This window comes from Cimex lectularius, unplaced genomic scaffold (genome assembly GCF_000648675.2).
Source record: "Cimex lectularius strain Harlan isolate CLEC.00 unplaced genomic scaffold, Clec_2.1 scaffold59, whole genome shotgun sequence".
Taxonomy (NCBI): domain Eukaryota; kingdom Metazoa; phylum Arthropoda; class Insecta; order Hemiptera; family Cimicidae; genus Cimex; species Cimex lectularius.
This window is the reverse complement of record NW_019392794.1, coordinates 2,130,767-2,155,281: the sequence shown is the minus strand read 5'-3', so window position 1 is coordinate 2,155,281 and position 24,515 is coordinate 2,130,767. Positions and strand designations below refer to the sequence as shown.

Sequence of the window (24,515 nt, the reverse complement as noted above, 5' to 3'; positions counted from 1 at the left end):
CTGAATATCCCAGGAAATCGAATAGATAGTGAAACTATAAAAAAAGCGTTATGCCTAGAATAACAAGGACCTTAATTAATATAAGTTCTTAAAATCGATTAGATTTTCAACAAACGCTACAAATATTCCATTGAAATCCTTAATATGATCGAAGTAATAAAATTTATATCAAATATAACCTTATCTCATATTGTTCGTCGGCTAGACGTTTTTCCCCTGTGGTTGCAGCCTGTTGAGCAGTTTTTTCAAATTACTTTTTTTTATTCTTGTTATTTCAGGGTTTAATTGGCATTATCTTTTTTACTTATCTCGCATCTACTTACAAAACAACAACAACAATTTTTTATTCAAATACCATAAATAATGTCGTGATGAAACAAGGCTTTCTACCGAATACTCTATTGTTTGATTTTTAATATATTTTTTTTAACTTTCGTTCCTTTTGATAAGATAAGATTGTTGAGTCATAGAATATAGGATGACGGACCTTAACTTTGCTCATTGTCAACAGCATGACGAAACGTATGTGTTTTGGAGGATTTTTATTCGCCAAGAGTCAGGTTGATGATTTTTATTAAATCATTCCATTTTCAATGAAACTAAAATTGTCAGGCTTACCTACAAAAAAATAAGACATGTTAAACCAATATGAAAGAGTAAGAATGCATACAGTGTGTGTGCGTGTGTGTGTGTGTGTGTGTGTGTGTGTGTGTGTGAGAGAGAGAGAGAGAGAGAGAGAGAGAGAGAGAGAGAGAGAGAGAGGGAGGGAGGGAGGTGGGATGAGGGAAAGACCGAAGAAAAAAAGGTCGAATATAAGAAAGAATGAAAAGAGTCAATAAAGTAAGAGAAGTGGTGGATTAGAACAGAAAGAGAAAAAGAGATACAGGTTTAGACAAAATATTTAAAAAATAGAAAAGAGAAAAATATTGTCAGCGACGAAAGATAGGTGTATGGTTAAAGATATATAGGTAAATAGAGGGATAAGAGAAAGCACTAACACTAAAAAAGAGAGAAGGAAGAGAAGAAGAGCCAGCAAAGACAAGATGGTGGGTGCGTAAAGAAAGAGGGAAAAAGAAACTGTAAATAAAGAGAGGAGGAATAGTTGATGTCCAATAAGAAAAAAGGGACGCCGAAGGACGAAATAAAGAAAAAAGACAGACTGTAAAGATAGTGAGAGAGAAATGAAGAAAAGATTCAGCGAAGGGGTAGATCGGAAGCAAAAGAGAGATAGAAGTAGCAGAGAAAGGGAGCTAAAGGGTTAGGCAAAATAGAAAGAAAAAGGCAAGAAAAGAAGAGAGTCAGCAAAGACAGGTTCAGCATAAGAGAAGAATGTAAACGAAAACGACCAAAAAACCGGCAGTAAGAGTGGCCTATACAGAAAGAGAGAAGGAAAAAATAAAATAGGTAGAAGGTAAGAGAAAGAAAATAAAAAGTTTGTATGAGAGAATAGAATAGAAATGTTTTGTTGTTTTTTTTTCTCTAAAAAAAACAACATACAAATGTGTGCTGTACAAAAAGCATATACACATTTGTGATAATGATCCGTCTGCGGATGTTGCCACGCATAACACATATATAATGTATATAAGAGGCATTGAATCCTATTTAAATCAGCTACAGAGAAAAAATAATACGATAACAAGCGTACGTACATATATAAGCAATTGATCAAAATGTAACAAATAAATTAGTTTAATAAATGTCCATACCCCATTTATAACTCGTAACAACTATTAATAAATATATAAATATTGTATACAGTACTCAATTTAACATTCACAAAATAAATGGACTTTGAATACCATTAACTATAACTACGCAACATTAACAAGTTATATTTTCAAACAGTAAAACACGAGAATAAATAAACATATGAAAAATAAATAAATAGTTAATTATATTAATTTAATAAATTAAATTCTTGTGTCATTTCTATACGTCAATGCACATATACCATAATTGTATAGTTCCTGCTAATATCGTCCATTTAAATATTCGAGAAATGTATAACAATTTAATTCGAATGCATGTAAAAAAGATTTTCTGTAATTCCTCAGAATTGGGCAGATACAAACAAAATAAAAGACAGTTTCATTTGCTAACATATTCAAAGAGAACACATCTCTCCTCACTTCTAGTGTATAACTATTTAAATTTAGCATTTCGCTCCTAGTTTTCATTTTTACAGACATAAAAATAGACCTTCGTGAACTGTCTTTTTAAGACGTGTTTTCCCTAGGTCAGTGTTGATAGCTTTGTACAATGAATGAAAACGCGTGCGCTCTCCTCCAAATGAGGCACTGTCTGAACTGTTTTAAATCTTCTAGTAAGTTGAATTTTTTCTTGATATAATTTCATGATATCGTATCCCATTTTTAAACATTTGTTACAACAAGGAATCGTACCAAAATATTTTTTTTTGTCCTTATCTCTTCTATTAATAACTTCCTAAGACGGGAACATTGAAGGGCCCTTTGAATATAGTTAATATGCAGTGAAACATTAAAAACGAACAAAGGCATAATTCGAGATAAAGTACATAATTTGGATAACTCTTGGGCATGCAGAACAATTTGTTAATAAAGTGTCTCTGGACACTTCCGATTTCCTCATATTCCTGATAACCCCAGATCTATGCTGCGTAGCATATAATTGCTTGCGATACGGAATCAAACACCTCATACATGATTGGAGAATTTGTCAGGGTGGCGCCCAGTGAATGAACAACTCATTAGTTTATAACTTTTTTTTATTATTGGCCAAGTTTCGGACTTAATTTAGTCCTTCATCAGGCAAAACATTCTACAAGATAACAATTTCTATACTACAAATACAAATAACAATTTATACAGATTGTTCGCTAAAATCTAGTACAGCCACTTACTAGGAAATGGCGACAGCGAAAATGAAAGTAAATTGTACAGCTTGCACAAGTTACCAATCAAAATTCAGAAATCAAAGTATAAAAAGTTGAATAGGGGGCCCATGTAATTGTTTGAATTCTAATTATTAACAGGGCATAGCAAAAGGCAGTAGGCGCTCCTCTACATTAAAGAAACGTCGTCAATAATAAAAAAAGTCGAACTGCTGAGTTACTCATTCTCTGGACGCCACCCGGACAAATTGTCTAATCATTAGCCATCATCCGGCCGACAAGAAACACCTTATATTTTGCTGTAAGAGGCATATCATCTTTGTTTACGAAGGAGTTCAATACACTCCCTAGGCCTAGTTTAGAGGTTTAATTTTTTCTTTGAAATGTTTTCGAAATGAAGTCTGATGGTCACTATAAAGCCCCAAGTACTTACATTCAACCACAATGTTTACATTTTTACCGTCATATTTCCAACGTTCATTTTTAGCAAATTTTCCTCCTTTTTTAAAGACCATTATTGATGATTTTCTTAAATTAACAGCCATGTTCCACAATAGACAGTAGCTGACCACTTTGTCTAACATCCTTTAGAGCGTAAGAGCATTATCAGCGAAAATAACAATGTCGACCGCATATAATAAGACTTTTATTTTCATACACCACCTTCGATAAAGTTATCAAAATATTCAAGAAACAATGAGAACAGGAGTGGGGATAAAAACATATTTGCTTCATACCAGTTTTGTTTGCTAAAATCTTGTGCTTCCTTGTTTCGTCCATATAGCTGGTTAAGTGTTTTCATCACCTACCTTTTAATTATTTCAATTAATTTAGTCGATAAATCTAAGACATTCAATTTGTAACAAATTGTATTTCTTACTGGGGAGTCAAAAGCTGATTTAAAGTCAATGAAAAAGCAATACAGTTTGCTGCGTTTTCTTTTCGTTTAAATTTTAATAATATTTCATATAAATTTCCAATATTATCGATTGTACTATATCCTTTTCTGAATTTAGCGCATGAAATTGAAGTTTGTATGGGAGAGAAAGAGAGAGAGAGGGGGAAGAGAAGAAAATAATCAAGAAGTGAGGCGACAAGAAAAAAAGGGAAGAGCGAAAAGAAGGGATTGTAAAGAAAGAGTAGGAATAGAGATTGTAAGAGAGAGAAAAAGGATAGCAGAGAAAGAGTGATGTTGTGAGAAACAAACAAAAGAAACCCTTTTAATCCCGTTTTCAATTTTGTTTTTCCAACTCACCGTTGTACAAATATATAATAAACAGACGCTTTTCAAAATATAATAATAAAAGTGATTACGTGTAAAAGAAAGTAATGAAAAACACACAAATACGACCATATTTATATTTTCTTATCTCTCAAAGAGCTCTATAATGAGATCAGCTATCAAAGATGGGTCAGTGATCAATAATTCTATAGTAGTTAAATCATGAGCAATTGATCAATTGAACGTACAGGATTTTTGCAGCTGTATTAAGTATCCGAACCGTGACTGGAGTGCATCACGTCGAGGAAGCATCACATTTGCAACCAGGTCGTCTCCGGTTCCACTTGAATCAATCGACCCTCGTTTAATTTTTAATATTATATTTGACACTTGCTCTTCCAAGAGGTAATTCAAAGTACGATAACCCCTGTCAAAAATAGAAAACAAACGGCGGGCTAGGTTGTCAGGAAAAGTGCGAATAATTTACTAATCAAACCGGCCTTCAAACGACGAGCCAAATTTTAAACTTCAAATAATATTATTAATAATTATCAAGTGATCAAACAGGTCAACAAATTGGTCAATGATATTGTGTACGTAGTTTGTTCAACAGAACTAACGTACTGATCAGATAAAAAGGAAACAAGGGTTTTCTAATATTTACTGTCATCCTGACACAAATGAAACCTTTGATATTAGTCAAACGATCGAAATAAATTTAATTATTTAATTACTGAAAGGTTTGTCCGCAGTGATCGACTCTGATTATACTAGTCCGTGGCTTCTCGCTTTGTTCACTGCTTACCACATATGAGATTGTAATAAGTATTTTGTATTGTCATAAATAGTTTTATTTTGTTCAGTTTTGGTACAGCGAATTAAAATACACGATGAAACTGGGATATGAAAATAAAATCTGGACGTCTCCAAAATAAATCCATTTACGTTTTGTCCCGATTGAATTCCAGACACGCATATTTTTTTGTCCAACTATATACTACGTATATACAGTTTCTTATACTGTGGAATTTGTCTAAATTTGTTAACTTGACCCCCTTTTTAAATAAACAGTCTAAAAATAAGTAAACCTCCTTCCGCATTCCGAGTGACGTTTCCACAGAACACCGGATAAATTAGAAAAATCATTACGCTTCTGAACATAGGAATCGACCTTGCCTGTGTGCTATTAGCGTCCCCTTCCGGAAAATGCGATGCGATAGTTCTCGAACTATCCCTCGGGAAATTTATCCGTTTGGCCGATGTTCGCGAGGACGTGCTTGAAAATTGAACGACCCTCTTTCCAACCCGGCCGATAAAACTCTAATTCATCCAACAGCTTGGATGACAAGTCGTTTTCGAAGTTTGTCAACGGTTCGAGACATTCACTTTTAGAACTGTGGTTGATATTTTAAATCTAAATTTTTTTATGTACTTATGTATTTATTTTTCTACATAAACACCATTTATTTTTCTGCAAAATATTTTGATTGCTAATGCATTTCCGGTCAGTCCATGGTCCCTCTTCACAGCTCACTATTTTACCTACATATGTAGTGAGCTTTGAGGAGGGACCAAGGACGAGACCCGAAATGCATTAGCAATTAAAATATTTGGCATAAAGATAAATGGTGTGTTTAGTTATAAAAAAAACCCACCTTTCTAGATTTAAAATATTTTTACCAGCATATTATTAAATGAAAATTAATTTAAAAAAAATTAAAAAAGTGTGGTTAGTATGTTAGAAAGGCTCGATTTTATATTCTTTACTCTAATTAAAAAATATCAGAAAATTAAGAAATAGGACCTCATTCTACTAGATTTTTATATTAGAGCTAACTTACATTTCTTCCGAAAGAAGACCACCCATACTTGTTAGATACCTGTACTTCAATAACTAAATTTTTTAGCTGAACGATTTTAATTGAACCAGTCCGTGGTTAAACTTTACCTGAATAATGAACTAAGTTATATTTTAGTTTAGCAAAAAAACAATTTTAGCAATTCATGTCGAAAGACGTGGTTGTACAACTCCTTCAACCTGATGATGAGCTAAAAGCTCGAAATCCGGATGTTGGAAAACAACTTACTGTGAGTAGGAACTATCTTTTTCAAAAGGATAGAATAGAAGGATAGAAGCGTTAATATTAACTCTGACTTTGACATATTATATTGAACTTTTATTATTTTTGTAAATGAGGCACGGATATTTGTTATTGCTACATAGAACTTGTATTTTCGCTCATCCAACTTATAATTACAACAGATTGGTGTGTTTTGAAAGTAAGCGAACTTTTATGAAACAATATCATCCTGTTCATTCGGAAATCAGATTTTCTTGAACCACCGAGCTTTCCTAAAGTATAGCTAGTGTTATCACTAGACCTGTTTCGACGTATGTGTGTTTGAATCGTGATAACAAATCGGAAAACAGTCCTTGGCGTCCCTCTAATCAAATGCTTATGTCAGGAATAAATGAATGAGTAAAATTTGTTTTTAAAAGTAGCGGTAAACACAAAATTCTCTCGATTATAACAGCAAATCCACGATAAATTATCAAGCAAATATCAAGGCTAAGTTGCATTGCAAGAAGACGTACAATTGTTGGAAAGCTGAATTTTTCTTGTTTGTCCTGTGCCAACTACCTTGGTTTTTATATCATTACAAGTGAGATAAATAAGGATAAAGCCAACAAAACCTATCGAAACGTTTATTTATTAATTTTTGGGCTTGCCAGAGGTATTAGCCATCCACTAGTTTTTTGTAATTATTTTTTTCGTTTGTCGTTTAATTTTTATTTTACCGTTATTTTTTTATTGTATTCTATTTACATACATTTATTTTACTTCATTGCTTTATTTTTATTTTATTTTTTATCGTTCAAACATCAATTCGACATGTTTCGAAAAATGAAAAGATAGCCCAATATATAATTTCTGTCTCTGAGCAAGCAGCGGCTTCCATTTATATGGTTTTGTCACTTCTTTCATGCCATCGAATGCTTTGAATACAACTTCCCTTACGATATGTTCGAAATCATCGACCTTGATGTCACAAGTTGACTGGTTTGAGGTGGGGTCTGAGGAGTATCTTATAGAGATAGTACTCGCAAATTCCATAGTTAGCTGTTATACTAGAAATGACAGCAAAATATCTTTTGCTACTCACATACTTATACCAGGGCTTATGTCTTAGTTTAGGGTAGAGAGGGCGATAAAGTATTCCAATTTGAGTACAATCAGAGCTACCTTGCCATTTTCTTCTGAAGACAGGACAGGGATGGGGGTGCTGGGAAGGCATTTATTTCGAAAAGTGTCGATTCGCTTTAACGTAGGGTGCCTGAGCATAAAACCTAACCAAAATCGATTATAGTCACGATGATGACATAGTTGAACGGTAGAAGAGTATGCTGATAACGGGGGGTCAGCGCCCCACTATTCGTGATTCTATATAACACGTTAAACATTTTTCTTATCAATACGGTTCTGATTTATTTACGGAGGTCAGGGTTATGTCGTTACTTACAGGTTACAGGGTCCTAAACCCCGTAAAAATTCCTATGGATCTGTCGTCGTTTTAAAGTTGTGAATTTCGAGAAAAAAATCGTAGGCGAACAATTTGAGAATTTTTTATTTTTTGGTTTTTCCAAAATTTTTTATTTAGGGGTGTTTAGAGAAAAAATTAACCATCAACTTTAGTTTGTCACTAAAAAACTATATATTTTAACCTACTTTGCTACGTCGTTCGTTTATAAAAATTATTATGTATTGTATGTCATATAGATATTTAGTTAACATTTGCACGCCCAAAGATTGATTATTTTCTTGGCAGCGCCAGTACATTAAAATATACAATACCAAAATGAAATATATAACACACATAACTGAAGTTTGACAAACCTAACAGTGCTCTTAAAGATTCTAAATATATATTAGTTAATGGTTTGAGTACGGACCCAAAAGCCTTATGAACAGTGTATAAAACCATTTATTTGCACATAGATACGTACAGAAGTGCGGCATGGACGACGAAAATAAAAAGCATTACCAGAAACATCCTTGAGCAGAGCCAAAGAATAGCCATACTAAAATGTACAAAGGCATACAAAACGACATCCTCGCACTCCTTACAAGCTACAGCCTACGCCCAACCGATTGATATTGTCCTTCAAAGTAAGGTAGCACTTAGGCAAATCAAAGATGGAAAAAAGCCCCACTTGCCGGACATTGAGAATCACGAATTGGGCTCAGAAAAGCTTCGAAGAAGCAATGCGTGATTGCTTTTTATTTTCGGAGCTTTTGCTTTTTTTTAATGTATACAGGAAAAAATCAGATGGGAAAATGACAATAAGGGAAGACTGACTTTTAAATACAGTTTTGAATTATTGAATTGAAGAGAGGGTAAAAGTAGAATGGGCACTTCGCAATTTTTATACAATGCAAGTTACGTAATTCTCAGCATACCTTATACAACTTTGAAAGCGCCTACAGCTCGGTGCGCACAGATTTTTCTCGTCCCCTCTTCGACAGAGAGAGAGAGAGAGAGCGAGAGAGAGAGAGAGAGAGAGAGAGAGCGAGAGGGAAAACTAAAGGCTTTACACTCAGAAATTTAGCCACCATCAAAAAAGGAGGTTACAAATGAGAAAAGTCGAGTCCACGTTTTTAAATTTTCAGCGCGGACATCATGGATAATTTTATTTAATTTGAATAAATTAGGTCAGGTCGATTTAGTCATATAATTTAATGTTTATTTATTTATTATCAGTAATTGACTTATTCGTTTATAGTGTATTTATGTAAATATTTATTTATTTTTGTAGTATATAACGAATTATAAAAAGTGAGTTCACAAGTTAGGTGGACGAGTGGGACTATGTCCTCTGCATTATTTGTAAAGGAGAAACATATTTAGGATTCCAATTTAATCGATAACAATTAATGTTAAAAATAAACAACACCTAGCCTTCCTTAAGCGAAATCTTTAGGCAGGCAGGGCCTCATGAAGGTATTAGGTTAAAAAGTCTCTGTTCCAGAGCCAAAATTTTATTTGCGCGGCCGCCGGTATCGACCCCGCCTAAGTTATGGGGGGATAGGCAAATTTAAAAAAATTGTAGTAATTCTATTACTAAAGTTTATCGAAAAATTGAGCAATTATTAAAGATTTAATACTTATTATCAGGATTTAATAGACTTATTAGAGTAGCCCAGTTAAACAATTTAATCTGTTTGAGTAGCCCAGTTATACAATTTAATCTGTCTATCAGCGAATTCTAGTTACTTGATTTGATGGTTCTATTTCAAAAGTTAAGTAACAATGGTGAGTACTTTTACATAAGTTGAGTTAAAGTTGAATTCTGTTTCAGCATTACCGAATTTAAGTACCTGAATATATTAAAGAGATTTTTTGCCTTACTGCTGAATATCTTAACTTTGTAATTTTTCTTCCATCTTGCAAAATGTAGTGTCAAGTGGCAGGATTAGATACGGATCTTTTAGAAATTTCCATTTGTGAAACCGGAACGGTTACCTGGGGGAAACTATTCCGACCAACACAGGTCGAAACTTTCCTATGCCAAATTTACTTTTCTGAGAGAGGATTTTAATATGTTAGTGGTGATGTTATAAAGGTCCATTACTGGGCTTGGGTTCAGGCCTTTTTGTTTATCAGAAGGTTGTGATAAACGTTATCCTGTGATAGTTGTGTAAAAATGAGGCTGACAGTCAAGCAGGCCAGATACAAAATATGGTCTTTTAACAAAGGTTGAATGTTTTGTATATAGTTTACGTAATTGGCATAATTTCCGTTTATTTAATATTCTTTTTTCCGAGAAGGCGGATCTCTGGTCCGTTCGTTTTCGCGGTTATCGAAGTCACTGTGCAACATCTTTGCGAAAAGAAAAAGCGAGACATCACGTCGCCTTCAGTGTTGATTTCGATCGAGATATTTTTGACGACTTTTTTGCATGACGATTTTCGACGTTTTTCCCTTCCTTTTTTCATCCCGGAAGCGGAAATGGGATACAGATCTAGATTTTCAACCGCGACGGCCCAGAATTGTGTAAAACGTTTGCGCTCGGATTATTGCCCCGAAGACACAAAAACAATTAAAAAATAGCTTTCCGCAATCTCATATTTTCTCTGTTTCACGGAAATACATTGAATCATGGCTATGTGGCTATAAACTAACCTAACTTTAATTCTACCTAATCCAAACGTTACTTAACCCAGCCCTAATCAGGATTAGGACCATATCGTACCTAACCTACCTTTATCTCTATGTAATCTCTCTCTAATTATTGTTAACCATGTTGAACCGATCCAGGGCCACTTACTGGGTCTGTCCCTTGCCGTTCAACTTGAGTTTACCGACTCGCAGACCAAAATCCATCATCAACTCTTTTCCTAACTTTACTTAACGTAACCCTAATTAAGGTTAGGATCCTGTCTAACGTAACCTAATTTTAACTCAACTTATTCCTATCCTTAACTTTATTAACGGAACTCTAATCTTAACCATTCCTAACCTAACGCAAACCAACCTCACCTAACCTTAACTTACCCAATCGTAACTCTATCTAGCCTAGTCATTCTTAAAGCGAAATTGATGGTCGAAAATGGTCACGCAAAAAAATATGTACCTGGCCACAAAACATATCCATGTTAAAATTAGAAAATCTAGTCAATCTGTATTTCCTTTTTTACAAAGTCGACTTCGCTCACAATTCGTCGCAACTCCATGATCAAAGTGCTTAAACAGGTTTTCCGCAAATCTTAGCCCTCAACGAGTTGAAGAGTCCACTGACCCCGATGTCAACCAATAAAATTAGTTTAAAATGATAAACCACTCACTATAAGGACATTTTGAAGTATTTATATTCCATTGTGTTCAAAACCCTCGAAAAATGTCATTTTTAAAAATATTTGATAACACTTAAATTAAAAAAACCTGTTCGAGCCACACTTGAAATCTATATTTTAATGGCATTTTAAATCCTCGATCAACATCACACCACTTTTTATTTGGCGAGGGTCAAAATGTATCTATTCTTTCAAGCGAAGAAGGCAATGACTTCGTTGGTCATTGACCATTCTGATATTATCAGGGGCTACGAAAAGCTATTTACATAAGGGAGATTCATAACATTTTTGGGTTTTTTATTAAACCATCTTGGATGTGTTGATGTTAAAAAAATGATTTATAATTGATTGTAAATTACATCGGTAGTGATTTTAGGCGTGCTGAAGATCCTCGATTTTTGGATACAATGCTAAAACTGGCTGCGCAGCCGGCCAACCCTGAAGTCCCGTGACTCACATTACTTTTTGTTTTTGTTTACATTTTTATTCTCATGTGTATAAATAGCCTGATATTTATTATCCGCAGCCTTCAAATCAAATTCACTCGCAATTTTTACAAACGGATAAACAGGCGGCGTGACAATGCGCTATCGACCTAGGGAGGACTTGGAAGTGGGCCCACCTTCATTTTTTTGAGTAGATGGACATTTTTTTTTAGTGACATGGAGTCACTCTGTTCGTTCGTAATCAACAGTCTTTTAACACATATTTGGCAATATTTGTGTGAAATTAAATTAACTTAAATTTAAACATTTTCCTTTAGATTACACAACCAACACCAAACACCACCACTAATTACATAACAGCAGTAAAAAAACGAGTTATTGGCAAAAATACCCTGATATCTTCAAAGTATGCCAAATAGTCCGCAGGTTTAATAGTATTATTTTACAAATCGCGATCAATTAAATAGTTACTAGCATTATACAACAGTCAGCAAAACGAAATGATATTGGAGTAATGTACTTACAGCTTTCTTCGGAACAAATGCAGCTATTTATAACGGAACGATACCCGGTTTTAGTCAACAAATATCTCTACTTCCAAAAGAACACTAGGTCAAATAATCAGTGAATATAGTAGTATTTTTATGTACGCTAACATAAAATATAAATTTGATCATTTGGAGACCGTGAGGGAGCGGTCTGGTGTGACGTAGGTTTTAGAAAAACATTTTCTTTATCATGCCAACGTTTCGATATTTATTGAAATCATCTACAGGGCTCAAAGTGTTTTTTTCCGTGTAGATGTGTCATTCTTGTGTGACGTGTCGGCTTTTCTTCATTTTCAGTGTCCCGACTGATCAAACTAGCAAGGATGGACATGCCAATCGAAAACGATCGAACCGCAATTATCTTTGGGGTGATGGATCTGTAGATGGGTTGTTTCCCATCGTTTTGGTCTGTCCGTTTTCGCTGTTATGATCAGTGGTCGTGTTTCCTCTTCTGGCCAGTTTTAGTTTCTGAGAGATGAAAACAGCAAAAATAGGCATACAGAAATTATCGTAAACGAGCAAACAATTGTCTACTTGGACTGTTGGGTGATGGACCTGTAGTTTTGTCATTTCCTGGTCTGTCTCTCCTTTTTTTCTTTTTTCTTTTATTTTCAGTCTTCAGAGATAACAAACTAGCATGTAGTATACCAAAACGTACGTAAACGAAAATTATTTTAGGGTCTGCGGCTGGTGACCAATCTGTACATTGGTGGCTAGCTATTAATGATGACTAATTACGAATAAAATAATTTTTTGTTTAACTTGTATCCCAGCCAATCGTTATGCGATATCGTCACGTCGGGCGTCTTTATTATTGTGTTTCTAAACCAGATAATCCCAAAGGGGATATGCCATTGCGTCAAATCAGGTCAATAATTCAATTTAATTCGACACTTCCTTTCTAAATATTCAGAGGTTAGTTAATATACCGAGAATCGGGTCAAAATCGCCGTATTGTCCTGTTTGGCCTTTAGCATGTCATCAATATTGGCTCGGCCCCCAAGAGGGGGGGTTAATATTAGTACAAACAATTTAAACATTTATCTTTTTAATGATTCACGACAAAACAAAGCTATCACATGTTTATCAGGTTTGAACGTTTTTCTCTTGTGAAGTTAAACCATCGGTGATAATTGAAATGGGAACGCAAACAGATACTGCGTTTTTCTCCAGTATGACGTAAGGAGAAAAAATGGGAAATAAATTTATGCTTAAATGGATCAATAAATTTCGTCATTTTTGCCCGAGGAAAAACACTCTGTGTCCAACTGGAAAACAGCCCAGAAGTTGTCTTAAACTTAAGATCTAACCATGGTCAATAATAATTAGCGTTGCGAATAATAATTAATGTTACGAAATAATAGAACTGGCTCTCAATTTAAGTATTAAGTTTCTCACAGACCTGTTTCCGCATGGCTTCCCCATAGTCTGTTCTGTTAACTCGACTAACACACTTTATTATATTTTGTATTAAGTACATAAAGAAATTGTTAAACCAATCTGTTTAGGATTTATGAACCATGAAACCCGACCTTCATTTATTTTTTCTTATTGTTCTTCTTAACTTTAGCCTTTTGTTTATTGATTACAGAATCGTGGGTGGAAGTGGGTCCGAGTCCTGAACGGACCACTCCCTTGTCCTTTGCTCCGACAGAAGAATACCTTAGGCTTCTCAGGGAAGCTCAAAGGGAAAGCAACCACTCCTCGGCTAGAGTCAGCTTGGCTTCTTCAAAAAAAGGAAGGTAAGGGATTCATTTTTAAGTTCAACTTTGCCCTATTTAACTTCAATGCCAAACAACAAAAATAAAACAATTACGACTTTTAAATTACAAGAAGCACTCGTAGCTGCCTTAGTCGATAAAACACCGTGACCATGAATTTCTTATCTACACGTAGATAATTATTTTATCGATAATGTAGGCGAATGTGTGAAACATGAATATAAATAAGGAATACCTTAAATGCTGTTTTAACCAGAGAAAATCACTATTGAAGATTTTTCTTTTACAATTTAAATTTTTCCAACTCTGAAAATTGGCCATCAATACAAAATAGAAGTAAATGAACGCCATTATTCGACGATGATGAAGATACTAGGAATGTTCTCCCGTGGCAATGCAGCCTCCTGACTTATTGTACCTTCCTAGTTCAGTGCAATCGACTCAATTCTTCTTCTCAGAAGTATTAGCTCATTTCATTGACTATTGCTACTACAATTCCATCCCCGAGGTTTTTTCTCTATGCTAGGTTATGTCTCCACTGAGCCGTAACTTCGCATTCGAAGGTGATATGGTTGGCTGTTTCTAAATCCTCATTACATAATCTGCAAATTGGATCATCATTATATATGCCAATAATTTGTTTTTTATTATTCCAAGTATAGGTTCAGGGCCTATGTATGGTCTTGCATATCCTCCTCTGCCCAGTGTCTGCTTTTTCTTTATCCAAAATTCCTTCGTGTCCTGGCACCCAAGATATAATCAGGTTTTTCTGTTTGCCCATGCTTTGGTGATTTTGGCTGCATTCGCCGACTAATTTATTATTTAGAATTTTGCTATGAATATCTTTTATCTGCCGAATCAGCCTATCAGTCATGACGGAAAAACATATTTAAGACAGACATGATCTTATGGTTATTAAAAGTGATGAAATACTATCAGCAGAAAGTATTAGATTACAACATATGTAAATTGTATAAAAAAACAAAGGCATTGCTTCTTCACTAGAGCTAGAGAAAATACGGATCATTAACCAACCTTACGGACGAGTGAAATTGTGTAAACCTTTAATAAATCCCATCGAAATCTGCTGTATCAGCAAGAGTAGGTGTAGGTACTGTGTCTTGTTAGAATACCACGTAGTAGAAATGTGGTGTTTAGTGACCGTTAGTTAATGATTATTGGGAGATCGTGAAATGCTGTCTGGTGTGAAGTAAGTTTTAGAAAAACATTTTGTTTATCGTGCCAACGTTTTGATCTTTAATGAGATCATCTTCAGGGCTTAGTAAAGATCGAACCTTCACTAGTTTTCGGGTTCGCTTGACCAATTAATATCTTCCAATTAATTAAGGTTTTTAGATGAGATAAAAAAGCAGTGTCATGAGCGGGATTCGGGAACACACGACCTTCGGCTAGATACGCCGATACTCTACCACTTGAGCTATCGTGACTTCAAGTGAAGAACTGACTTTTTTATCTCAACTAAAAACCTTAATTAATTGAAATAGATCGAAACGTTGACGCAATAAAGAAAATGTTTTTCTAAAACTTACGTCACACCAGACCGCATCTCACTATCTACCAATAATGATACCACGTAGTGTTGTTTAGCTCGGACAATAAGATGTTGACAATATTTTGCACCAATATTGTTAGAAATGAAAATACCTGGAACGACCATGCCCTCTGATTATCAAAAGTCACCAAGGAGGTAAAAACAATTGTTACTTTCATACTACATATCTCCATTTCTTAAGCTTCGTCTGGTGTATCTCTCATGAATTCCCTCTTCAATATCTCTCACTCACTCTCTCTCTTTCTCTCCCTCTTTTTCTCTCCCTCTCCCTCCCTCCCTCTCCCTCCCTCCCTCTCTCTCTCTCACTCACTCACTCACTCACTCCATCCCCTTCCAATTATCTAATTACGCTCTACCCCTCCTCGCCTGTGGTACTACCAATAATTTTACAAATTTGGATAACTGGAATATATTTATAATTTCTACAGATATTACCAATTCGATACAAAGTACAACTTATTCTGCCTTATCATGACCTCATCGTATAGTATGATAAAAGTATTAATCATACATCACATACGTTGTACAAAATCTATAATGGCAAACATTTTGCTGTCTGTTTTACATTCACCCCAAAACAAAAGAAACGCTCTCAATGCCGAATCGAATTAGAATTTTCGTTTTCTCTTTAACGATTCAATTAATCCATTGTTCAAATATTTATAACACTACTGTTTTATTAAAGGCAACCTTCGCCATACGGTTTATTCCGATTGTGTAACGCTTTTTTTGTGTTTTCGTCGATTATAGTTTCGGCCTTTAATTTATCAACATTTTCTGACAAAATTAGCTGAAATCTGCATGATCCGAATGCGGTTATCACTGAAAACGGAATACTCTAGAAATCGGTTCATCTCGGCTTATTAACGACTACCGGGAATATCGATTGTGTTCAATCTGCGAGCTGCTTTCAACTGACTAAGAATAAGATTTTGTTGACCGTCCTTCAACCGAACCCATCTCTTTGACCTAGAAGTGTTTTGACGTCAATCTGAGTTCAGAATTTCCAGATGATCGTCCGTAATAAACAGTTGGTTTCTTTACACCAACCTTCCGAATTGCCAATTACGGTTTTGCAACATACCGCCCAAATCAATGGCGAAGCATGTTAAACCAATTATTTACACAATTTTTATCTCTTTTTTTCCATATGTAAATTTCGTTTTTGGGGTAGCTAATAGAATAATGATATGGAGCTCATTGGGGCTCATTATCACATTGAAACGATAAAAGCAATCAATTTGACATCAAACATTTTTAAAAATTCGCTGAACCTTGGAAACAAGTACTTATGTTTTAACTAATCCTTTTTTTATTATTATCTTAGTAACTAAAAAATAATTCTCTCTCTCCCCTCCCCTCCCGCCTTCTCTCTCTCTCTCCCTCCCTCTCTCTTTATCTCTCTCTCTCTCCTCCCTCCCTCTCTTCCTCTCTGTTTATCTCCCTCTTCCTCCTATCCCTTTCCCCCTCTCCTCCTTCTCTTTCTCTCTTTTCTCTCCCTCTTTTTCTCCCTACCCTCCCTCTTCTCTCTTTTTCCCTTCCCTCCCTCTTCTCTCTTTTTTCTCTCTTTCTCTCCCTTCCCTCCCTCTTCTCTCTTCCTCCTTCTTCCCTCTCTTCTTCCTACCTTTTTCTCCCTCTCTCACACTTTAAGTAAGAGTAGTCCTAGAGACCAAACTTTGAGTGATTATGTAAAAATAAATCTCTTCTCAATGTCCCCTTTCCCTCTTTCTGTCTTCCTCTCAATATCTATCTCCAAAACGCTCCCGAAAAATGCTAATATTAGCAAAATATTCCTGTAGTTCCTTCTCATCCTCCTTCTAGTATGAAAAATGAGTAAGCGTTGCCATAAAGATTATCATAATAAATAACACTAATAAGTACAAAACAAGACGTCCTAACTTCAAACTTCTACAATCATATACAATACGTATTTATGAATCAATAAAACAAGGAAGAATATGTACAACGTTATCGATAAGCAAGCGAAATAAATATTACCAAATACCGTTAAACATAAAGCCTTCTCGACCTACTATACTAATAACTCATGGATATAATCATTAGCATGAAAATTACAATGATAAAACACAATAAATAGAAACCATGACGTCCTATGTTATCAAACTTCTACCATCAAATACAAGTAACGCAGAATACAAAAAGCCAACATCATGTAACCAACCGTCTTCGGTATGATGTTCTTAGGCACTCCTCACTGAAGGTGGCTCAAAGGTGATAACTCGTTTAATTGTCATAGAAACCCGCAAGTACATCGGCTCAATGAACGAGCCAATGCAAGATCAACTTGATTCCGACTCTTGTTTCCAAATTGGACATGCATTATCTCTTAATATTAATCAATTGTATCCTACACGTTGAAAATCGCACTATTATAATTAACATTAAGTCAACGTCCGTGGATCAATAATTATTTTTTTAAACCTTGGTATCTAATCTGTGTTTAATTTCGGGTACAAACTAATGCCTCTCAAACAAACAAAAATCGTTATAAAAAGTAAGGATATTTGATTATTATTGAACCTAAAAGTTGAAAAACTCTATTATCATAACTTGATAATATTTTTATTTGTATTCACTACGTTGTTATTAACATTTTAGTTTTTATCTTATTATCCACTCCATTTCATAGGCGGAGACAACCAAAAACACATTTTCATAAAAAGTATTTTTCTTTTAATTTACATAAATCCTTTTCGGGGTGATGTCCGCTCTCCCTCTTCAGCTTTTTGACTGACACTTTTTATGAAAGTGTGTTTTTGGTTGTCTCCGTCTGTGGAATAAAGCGAGTAATAAGATAACAAACTAAAAATTGAAGATATCCACTGTTGGCAACGATGACAATTGTTACATCATCTTTTTTCTCTATTAGGATGTCTTGTCTACTTGCCTATCACCATTTTCAATTAGCATATTTAATAATGTTATATAACTACTCTGCTGATTTTTTTTGTCTCTTTGGGTTTAAAAGAATCGTAACAGCGGGATAGGTCAGAGACCCTAAAAATGTTCTGTTTTTCCAAGCGTTTTTATTGAAACTTGTTGATACTAAAAATGTATTCTTTGTATAAAAGTTACTCCTCCGCCATTTATTGGCATTTATTACAGGTTTTGCAATAATGCCTCGAAATATTTCATATGTATGCCATATAGAAGGCGGGCTTAACTCATATACGGTCTTCATCGCAGTAAAGGATACTACGATGGAGTCAAATTTAAAATAAAAAAAGTCCCTAAAGGTACTTATTCCACACGTCGTTCTTTTCATGTTGGAACAGGTGAGAGGACGTGATGATGTCCTGCTCTCTCAAGGACTGTATTTTCGAAATACTTTTAAGTTCGCTCGCTTTGAATTGTGTAATAAAGGTTTTCCCGACCAAATAAAACGGCTACTGTAAGGTTAAAATAAATCCTTTTTTAAATCGTAATAGTGTTATTAATATCATTTTTATTTTTTATGAACCAACATTTTGAACTGACCTTTTTAAAGCCCCCTATGAAATTACTTGTGCAATGATTAGTCTTAGTTATTGGCGATATGTAGGTTTTTTTTAAATATTTTATTGGTTCATATAAAGCTATTGTATATGATGGTAAAAGGTTGATGCCACATCATAGTTTTTAATTATTTGTATGATTGATCTTAATAATATTTATGGTAATTTACATACAATTATTAGAATTTCGATGAGGCTATTTTATTGATGGTTCATTTTAAGCAGGATAAGTGATAGGAGAATGTTGAGGTCATAGGCCATCATGGTTTCTACATATTTGTGCTATTATCACGATGGTGCTTTTTTTTTGGTAATACTAATTTCGCTAGCTTATTGGTAACAGGATACGTAGGCTCTTGTTTTCCTAGTTGATATAAACCTATTGCATATGATGGTAGAGGTTTGAGGTCATAGTACGTCGTGGTTTCTCCCTATTTATGCGATTTTTCAATATAATTTTTGAGACAATGCTTACATCTATAAATAATTAAAAGTAGGATGAAAAGGCGTTTTATGTAATGGTGCATTTAATAAAGTAATAAATTATTTAAAGTAATGTAAGAGATGGAAGATAGTTGCGGCCATGGGATACCATGGATTCTATCTATTCCTTTCTTTAGCGTGATGATTCTTTTGATAAATCCTTAGCGTATTGGTAACATAATATGTTGGCGTCTTGTTTTACTGGTGTAAAAGCTATTGCATTGGTTAGACAAGAAAATAATGACTTTTTTTTACAGTATATATTTTTATTTTTTATAGGTAACAAATTTCTAACTATTCGAAGATTTATTGTCCATAGAATTCATAAATGGTGGAGTGAGCGAGTTGTTCAAAATATTTAAAACGATAGTGTTTACCATTGTTTGCTATTACGTTTTCCTGTTTTTCAGTAGTACAGAAAGGTTTGAACAACTGTTCTCGAACATTTTACAAACTTTGAATATTTTAGCCATTTACAAATTTTTTAATGACCAAAATAAATAATAGTGACAGATGATCTGTCCTGAGAGAATGGCGGGTGTGATACAATTTCCCAATTCAGGTTCGTTAATAATTGTTTCGCCCTCAAAGTAATGGTTGAGATGGGAAGTTAGTGTCCGAGTGGATCGAGGTCACGATAGCTCAAGTGGAAGGGCAGCGGCGTATCTAGCCGAAGATCGTGGGTTCGAAACCCGCTCGTGCCATTGACTTTTTTATCTCAACTAAAAACCTTAATTAATTGTAATATATTAATTGGTCAAGCGGACCACGAAATTAGTGAATTTATTTGAAGGTTAGCTGTTCACAGTACAGTTCGCTATTTTGCTAGTGCAACGGTTTTCATGGTTCATGCGCGGTGACGGAAGAGGATTGAGGTCATAGGACGTCATGGTTGAGCCTGTTCGTTTAATTCGTCTTGATGATTTTTATGGCAATGCGTTTGTCAGGAAATTATTAGTGACATGATATGTTGGCGTTTTGTTTAAAGATTATGTATGTGATGGAAGTCGTAGTTCAATATTGTGATCATAGGACGTTATGGTTGATTGTTTGATTTATTATAATTGTTTTTACATATAGTCATGCCTGTATCCATGTTGGTGATATGTTTTATTCGGCTTCTGATGCACTGGATAATATAAGCTATTAGGAGTGATGGAATAGGTTTGAGGTAATAGGATTTCAAGATATGTTAAGGTTATGGGAAATATCAGGGTTTCTACTTTGGTCTAATACTTATACATAAAGAAGATTGAAACTTTTTCAAAGTTAAGACCCGCACTTCGTGAACATGAGAAAGAAGTATCACCCAAAATGAACTTTATCTATAGTAAATGGAGTGCTAAAGAACAGCTGTCCTTCAGAAAACTATTTGTCTCAATTACACCACCCTGGTTGAAGTGCGACGCAATAATTTCCACTTAACGTGAATAAAACAAAACAACAATAAAACATTTTCTACGCCTGTGGAAAATCTTAAGAGAGCACCTCGCCGTTACATAATAGAACTGCTATCGTCCCTTTTTCCGCTCTCTTTCACTCTGTCTCCTTTTTCTTGAGCCTTTGACGTTTTCGTCCTTGGACATATGAATATTTATAATACAGATAAAAAGTCCGAGAGAGGAACTAACACAAAGTGAATTTTGCAAGGTGCATGAGCACATTTTTTTCATATATATATTATTCGCATGAGTGATGGTGCATCAGAGAGACAACCTTGAGTCTTAAATAAACCGACCTCTGTAAATTCCATATAAATCAACAAAAAAGGAATACTTGATAGTCTCGATGCCAGGAGAAAGGGTTCTAAGCGAGGTGGTAGAAAGACTTGATTAAACACGCTTGACTTCAAATATTGGTACAGACATAAACTTGTGGTATTGACGATTAACATGTGGAAATATGCTGACCATATCTATATTATTTTGATCAGTATTGACAGAGACAAAAAGAGAAAAGTCGGTTTTAGGGCAATCGTCCAGCAAATATTTATGAAAAACAGCCTAATAGATTAAATCATTATAGTGGCTGGTCCGGCTAGTCTCGCTGTATGCGTAGCCAAATAGAAATGTAATTGATTATTTAACAATAAAAAGATACTTCTGTTATAAACGATAATTATTTAACAATAAAAATATACTTCTGTTATAAACGATCTAATCCAGGCAGTACTTTCTTTCTTATTTAATTTTCATTTGGACTTGACTAGGGGCGAGCACGAGAGTCAACATGCGGACATTCACTATATATATCGCCCAGATCCTCTCTTCGCGCCAGAATTGGCGGATCAGACGGTTTATTGGATCTAGTACAGACAGTACTTCCTCTCTTACTTGAATTTCACTTGGACCTAACTCGGGGCGCCTACGAGAGGCAATATGCGGACATACACTGACAACAACAATATAACCGAGATATTCTGATAAAAATAAGACGAGAATAGGCGGACCACTGTGATCAGACCATGAAAATATTGCAAAATGTTGACAATTTGAACAATCTAATCCAGACATTACTTTCTCTGGTATTTTTGTATTTGGTTTTTACTTAGATCCTACCGTGGAGGCAGGAGCGAAAACAACGGACATACGCTTTGGTTAACACTATTCCTGTGACAGAAACAAAAAGAGAAAGGTCAATTCGGGGCGACGATAGTCTGACTACAGAAGCAAAACGAGACTATATTTATCAGGAATTATCAGGGGGCGAAAACATTGGAAGTGGTTACATGCAAATTAAACTAATGGGTGTAAGGAAATCTTAATTGGTCCGCCAAGTCTCGCCAGTTTGGACAAGCACGCACAAAATCTCTACTGAACAAAATGAACAATCTCTACTCCTCTTCTTTGATTTTCCCCGGACTTTTCTTGTACAGGTCGGAGCATGATGACGGGACAATCAGACCACGAAAATTTTTGAAAATTTTGACTAATCAACTGATAATAACATGACCACGAGATACTTCCAAATCCACAAGGCCAAAATAGAGAGACCATAAAAATAAAATATATTGTATTTCTTTCAACTGGCATTATAGAAAATTTCTACCTTACTAGAATACTTACGATAATTTCTTTAATGTTACAAGTGTATAACACAAGGCACAAACATTAATCAATCAGGATATTTATTCATTTTTAATACTTTTATTTTTGCTAATCCATTTTTGCTAAGAGGTGATTTTCCTCTGGACGCACAATGTTTAAAATAGAGATCCACGTGTGTACAGGCTATCGCTCGCTTCCAGATAAGGAAAATTGTTTTAGATAAAACCATATTTTACAAGGAAAAGATTAATTGGGTATTTTTAAATGACGCTAACTTGTAAAATCTAGTTAATACTGGATGTTCCTTTGTGGTTAATTTTGTTTTCAGTTTTAACAATTATTTTTAATGTTGATTTGTTCTTGTTTTCAGTCCGAAATCCCCGCCCAACAGCCCCAACACCGAACTCTCGATGGATGAAGAATTGAAAGGAGTCTATATTAATTATAACGGAAAGGTATTTTTAATATTCGTACACTTAATATTACTTTATGAGAATAAAAATAAATAAATTCGCGAAAAGGTTCGTCGAACTAGGATCGTGCTGTACGTAAATAAAGCACGTTGTCGAGACCGGAAGTCGGGATTCTTGTGATAAAGCTATTTATTATTTTCACCTTGTAAGACTTTTGGAAATTTTCAACAATGAACATTGACTTGTTCGTACCTAAGCACAATTTTTCTTGTTTGAGGTCAACATTTATCAAGGGTATAGAAAAACCACCTCTGCGATAAGCAAAAACGAAGGCGACATTGGTTATAACAAATATAATATTATGTAAGACTATTGGAAATAGATAGTAAACAATTTTGTAATAAACTGCATAACGTTGAAGTTTCATTTGGCAAGTTGAACGCAGCGATATCGTGTTAAGATGCACAAAGCCATAACTACTGACTATTATTGGTATTTCCAATTATGACAGTTTTCAGCTAGGAGATTTATTGGGTTGTGAAATAAGTCCTGCGTCACCTCGACAATAATTCCGCCTTACTAACATGCATCACACCCTCTATTTAAGCAGAGGCTCAACCGGCTTTAGTCAGTCTCGTGACACTTCTTTCATTGCATATTAACTAATGGAGCAGTCACCAAGAGTAACTACAACAGGGTCCTCTCAAAAGCCAACACACGCACTCATCGCTCATGCGACAGCCGACTGTTCGAGAGCTTACACTCCATATTCGACAAGGCACCGGATTTCACAACCTCGACTCCGGCAATGATTCTACCTTCCTACCATCAGCCATTGTACGTGGTATTCTAACAGGGCACAGTACCTACACCTACTCTTGCTGATTGTTGGCACGATAAAGAAAATGTTTTTCTAAAACCTACGTCTCACTATCTCCAAATAATCAATACGAACAAACAGCAAGTTCTTTTCAACTGTTCATCAGACAGTCGCCTGAACCCAATCATGGACGGCTGTCGCCTGTCCGAGAGTCCACGTCGTTTAACAGCTGAACAATGCGAGCCTACTCAGAGCCAGTACCTGACCCAGTCTCTAAAGAGTGTTTAATTTATTAATTAGCTAATTGACTTTTTCTCTCTTCTTCGAGCTGTTGTTGTGTGTTCTATGTTTGTAGTTCATGTTTGTACTTTTCATTGGTGTTAGTACTGTTTTTAATTGGCTTTCACAGCCATCTGGTATGTCAACAGTTGTCGCCTGCCCGAACGTCCACATTACTTCTCGTTGGTTAGTACTGTTTTTAACCACTCCATCATGTATTTGAGTGAGTTTTTGAATTATTGCGTTTCAATGGGACATTTTGATAACGACTTTTCAAAAACCGTAAACATTTAAGGGTCGAAAAATCAATAAATTTAAATTCAAACAAAAATTTATATATAGGGGTCTCTAGAGGTGCTAAAACGAAATTTCAGTTCCAAAAAAAAAAAAATTATGCCCTACTTTACTTGAAAAATATTTTGTTTTTAGGAATGTTTTGGTTATTGACTTGATACTTTTTTATATATTATATATTTTTATTGCAATCGGCATAAAAAATGCTGTAAAATGGTATATTTACATAGTTGATTTGAGCAAGTAGAAAGGCGAAATAAAATTATTAAAGAATGGAAAATTTCAACTTCCAAAAAAAATTTGGTGAAACCTAGGGCCAAAGTGGCGTGCGACATTTTCGAATGTAAAATCACCAAAAAAGTTTGCTCCAAATCCGTGACCCACCAACCTGTTCGCCCCCTTCTAAACATCCAGACATTTATTTA

General features: G+C 34.9%; 1 protein-coding gene and 1 long non-coding RNA gene across 4 annotated transcripts in view; one reads left to right on the top strand and one right to left on the bottom strand.

Moving 5' to 3' along the window:
• LOC106661746 overlaps window positions 1–24,515 on the bottom strand; it is a 59,791-nt gene that overhangs the window by 28,173 nt on the left and 7,103 nt on the right. The gene's annotated exons all lie outside the window — the stretch shown is intronic.
• The window catches only part of LOC106661744 (cyclin-dependent kinase 20-like), a 74,388-nt gene that overhangs the window by 46,546 nt on the left and 3,327 nt on the right, over window positions 1–24,515 (top strand). For 2 of the 3 annotated variants that reach the window (XM_014385336.2, XM_014385335.2), the window contains 2 exons: window positions 13,537–13,687; window positions 22,655–22,739. In XM_014385336.2, coding sequence (XP_014240822.1) covers window positions 13,537–13,687; window positions 22,655–22,739 — 236 coding nt within the window. Of the gene's footprint in view, window positions 1–13,536; window positions 13,688–22,654; window positions 22,740–24,515 lie in introns of those variants that run through there. The other variant, XM_014385333.2, reaches the window with a different exon arrangement.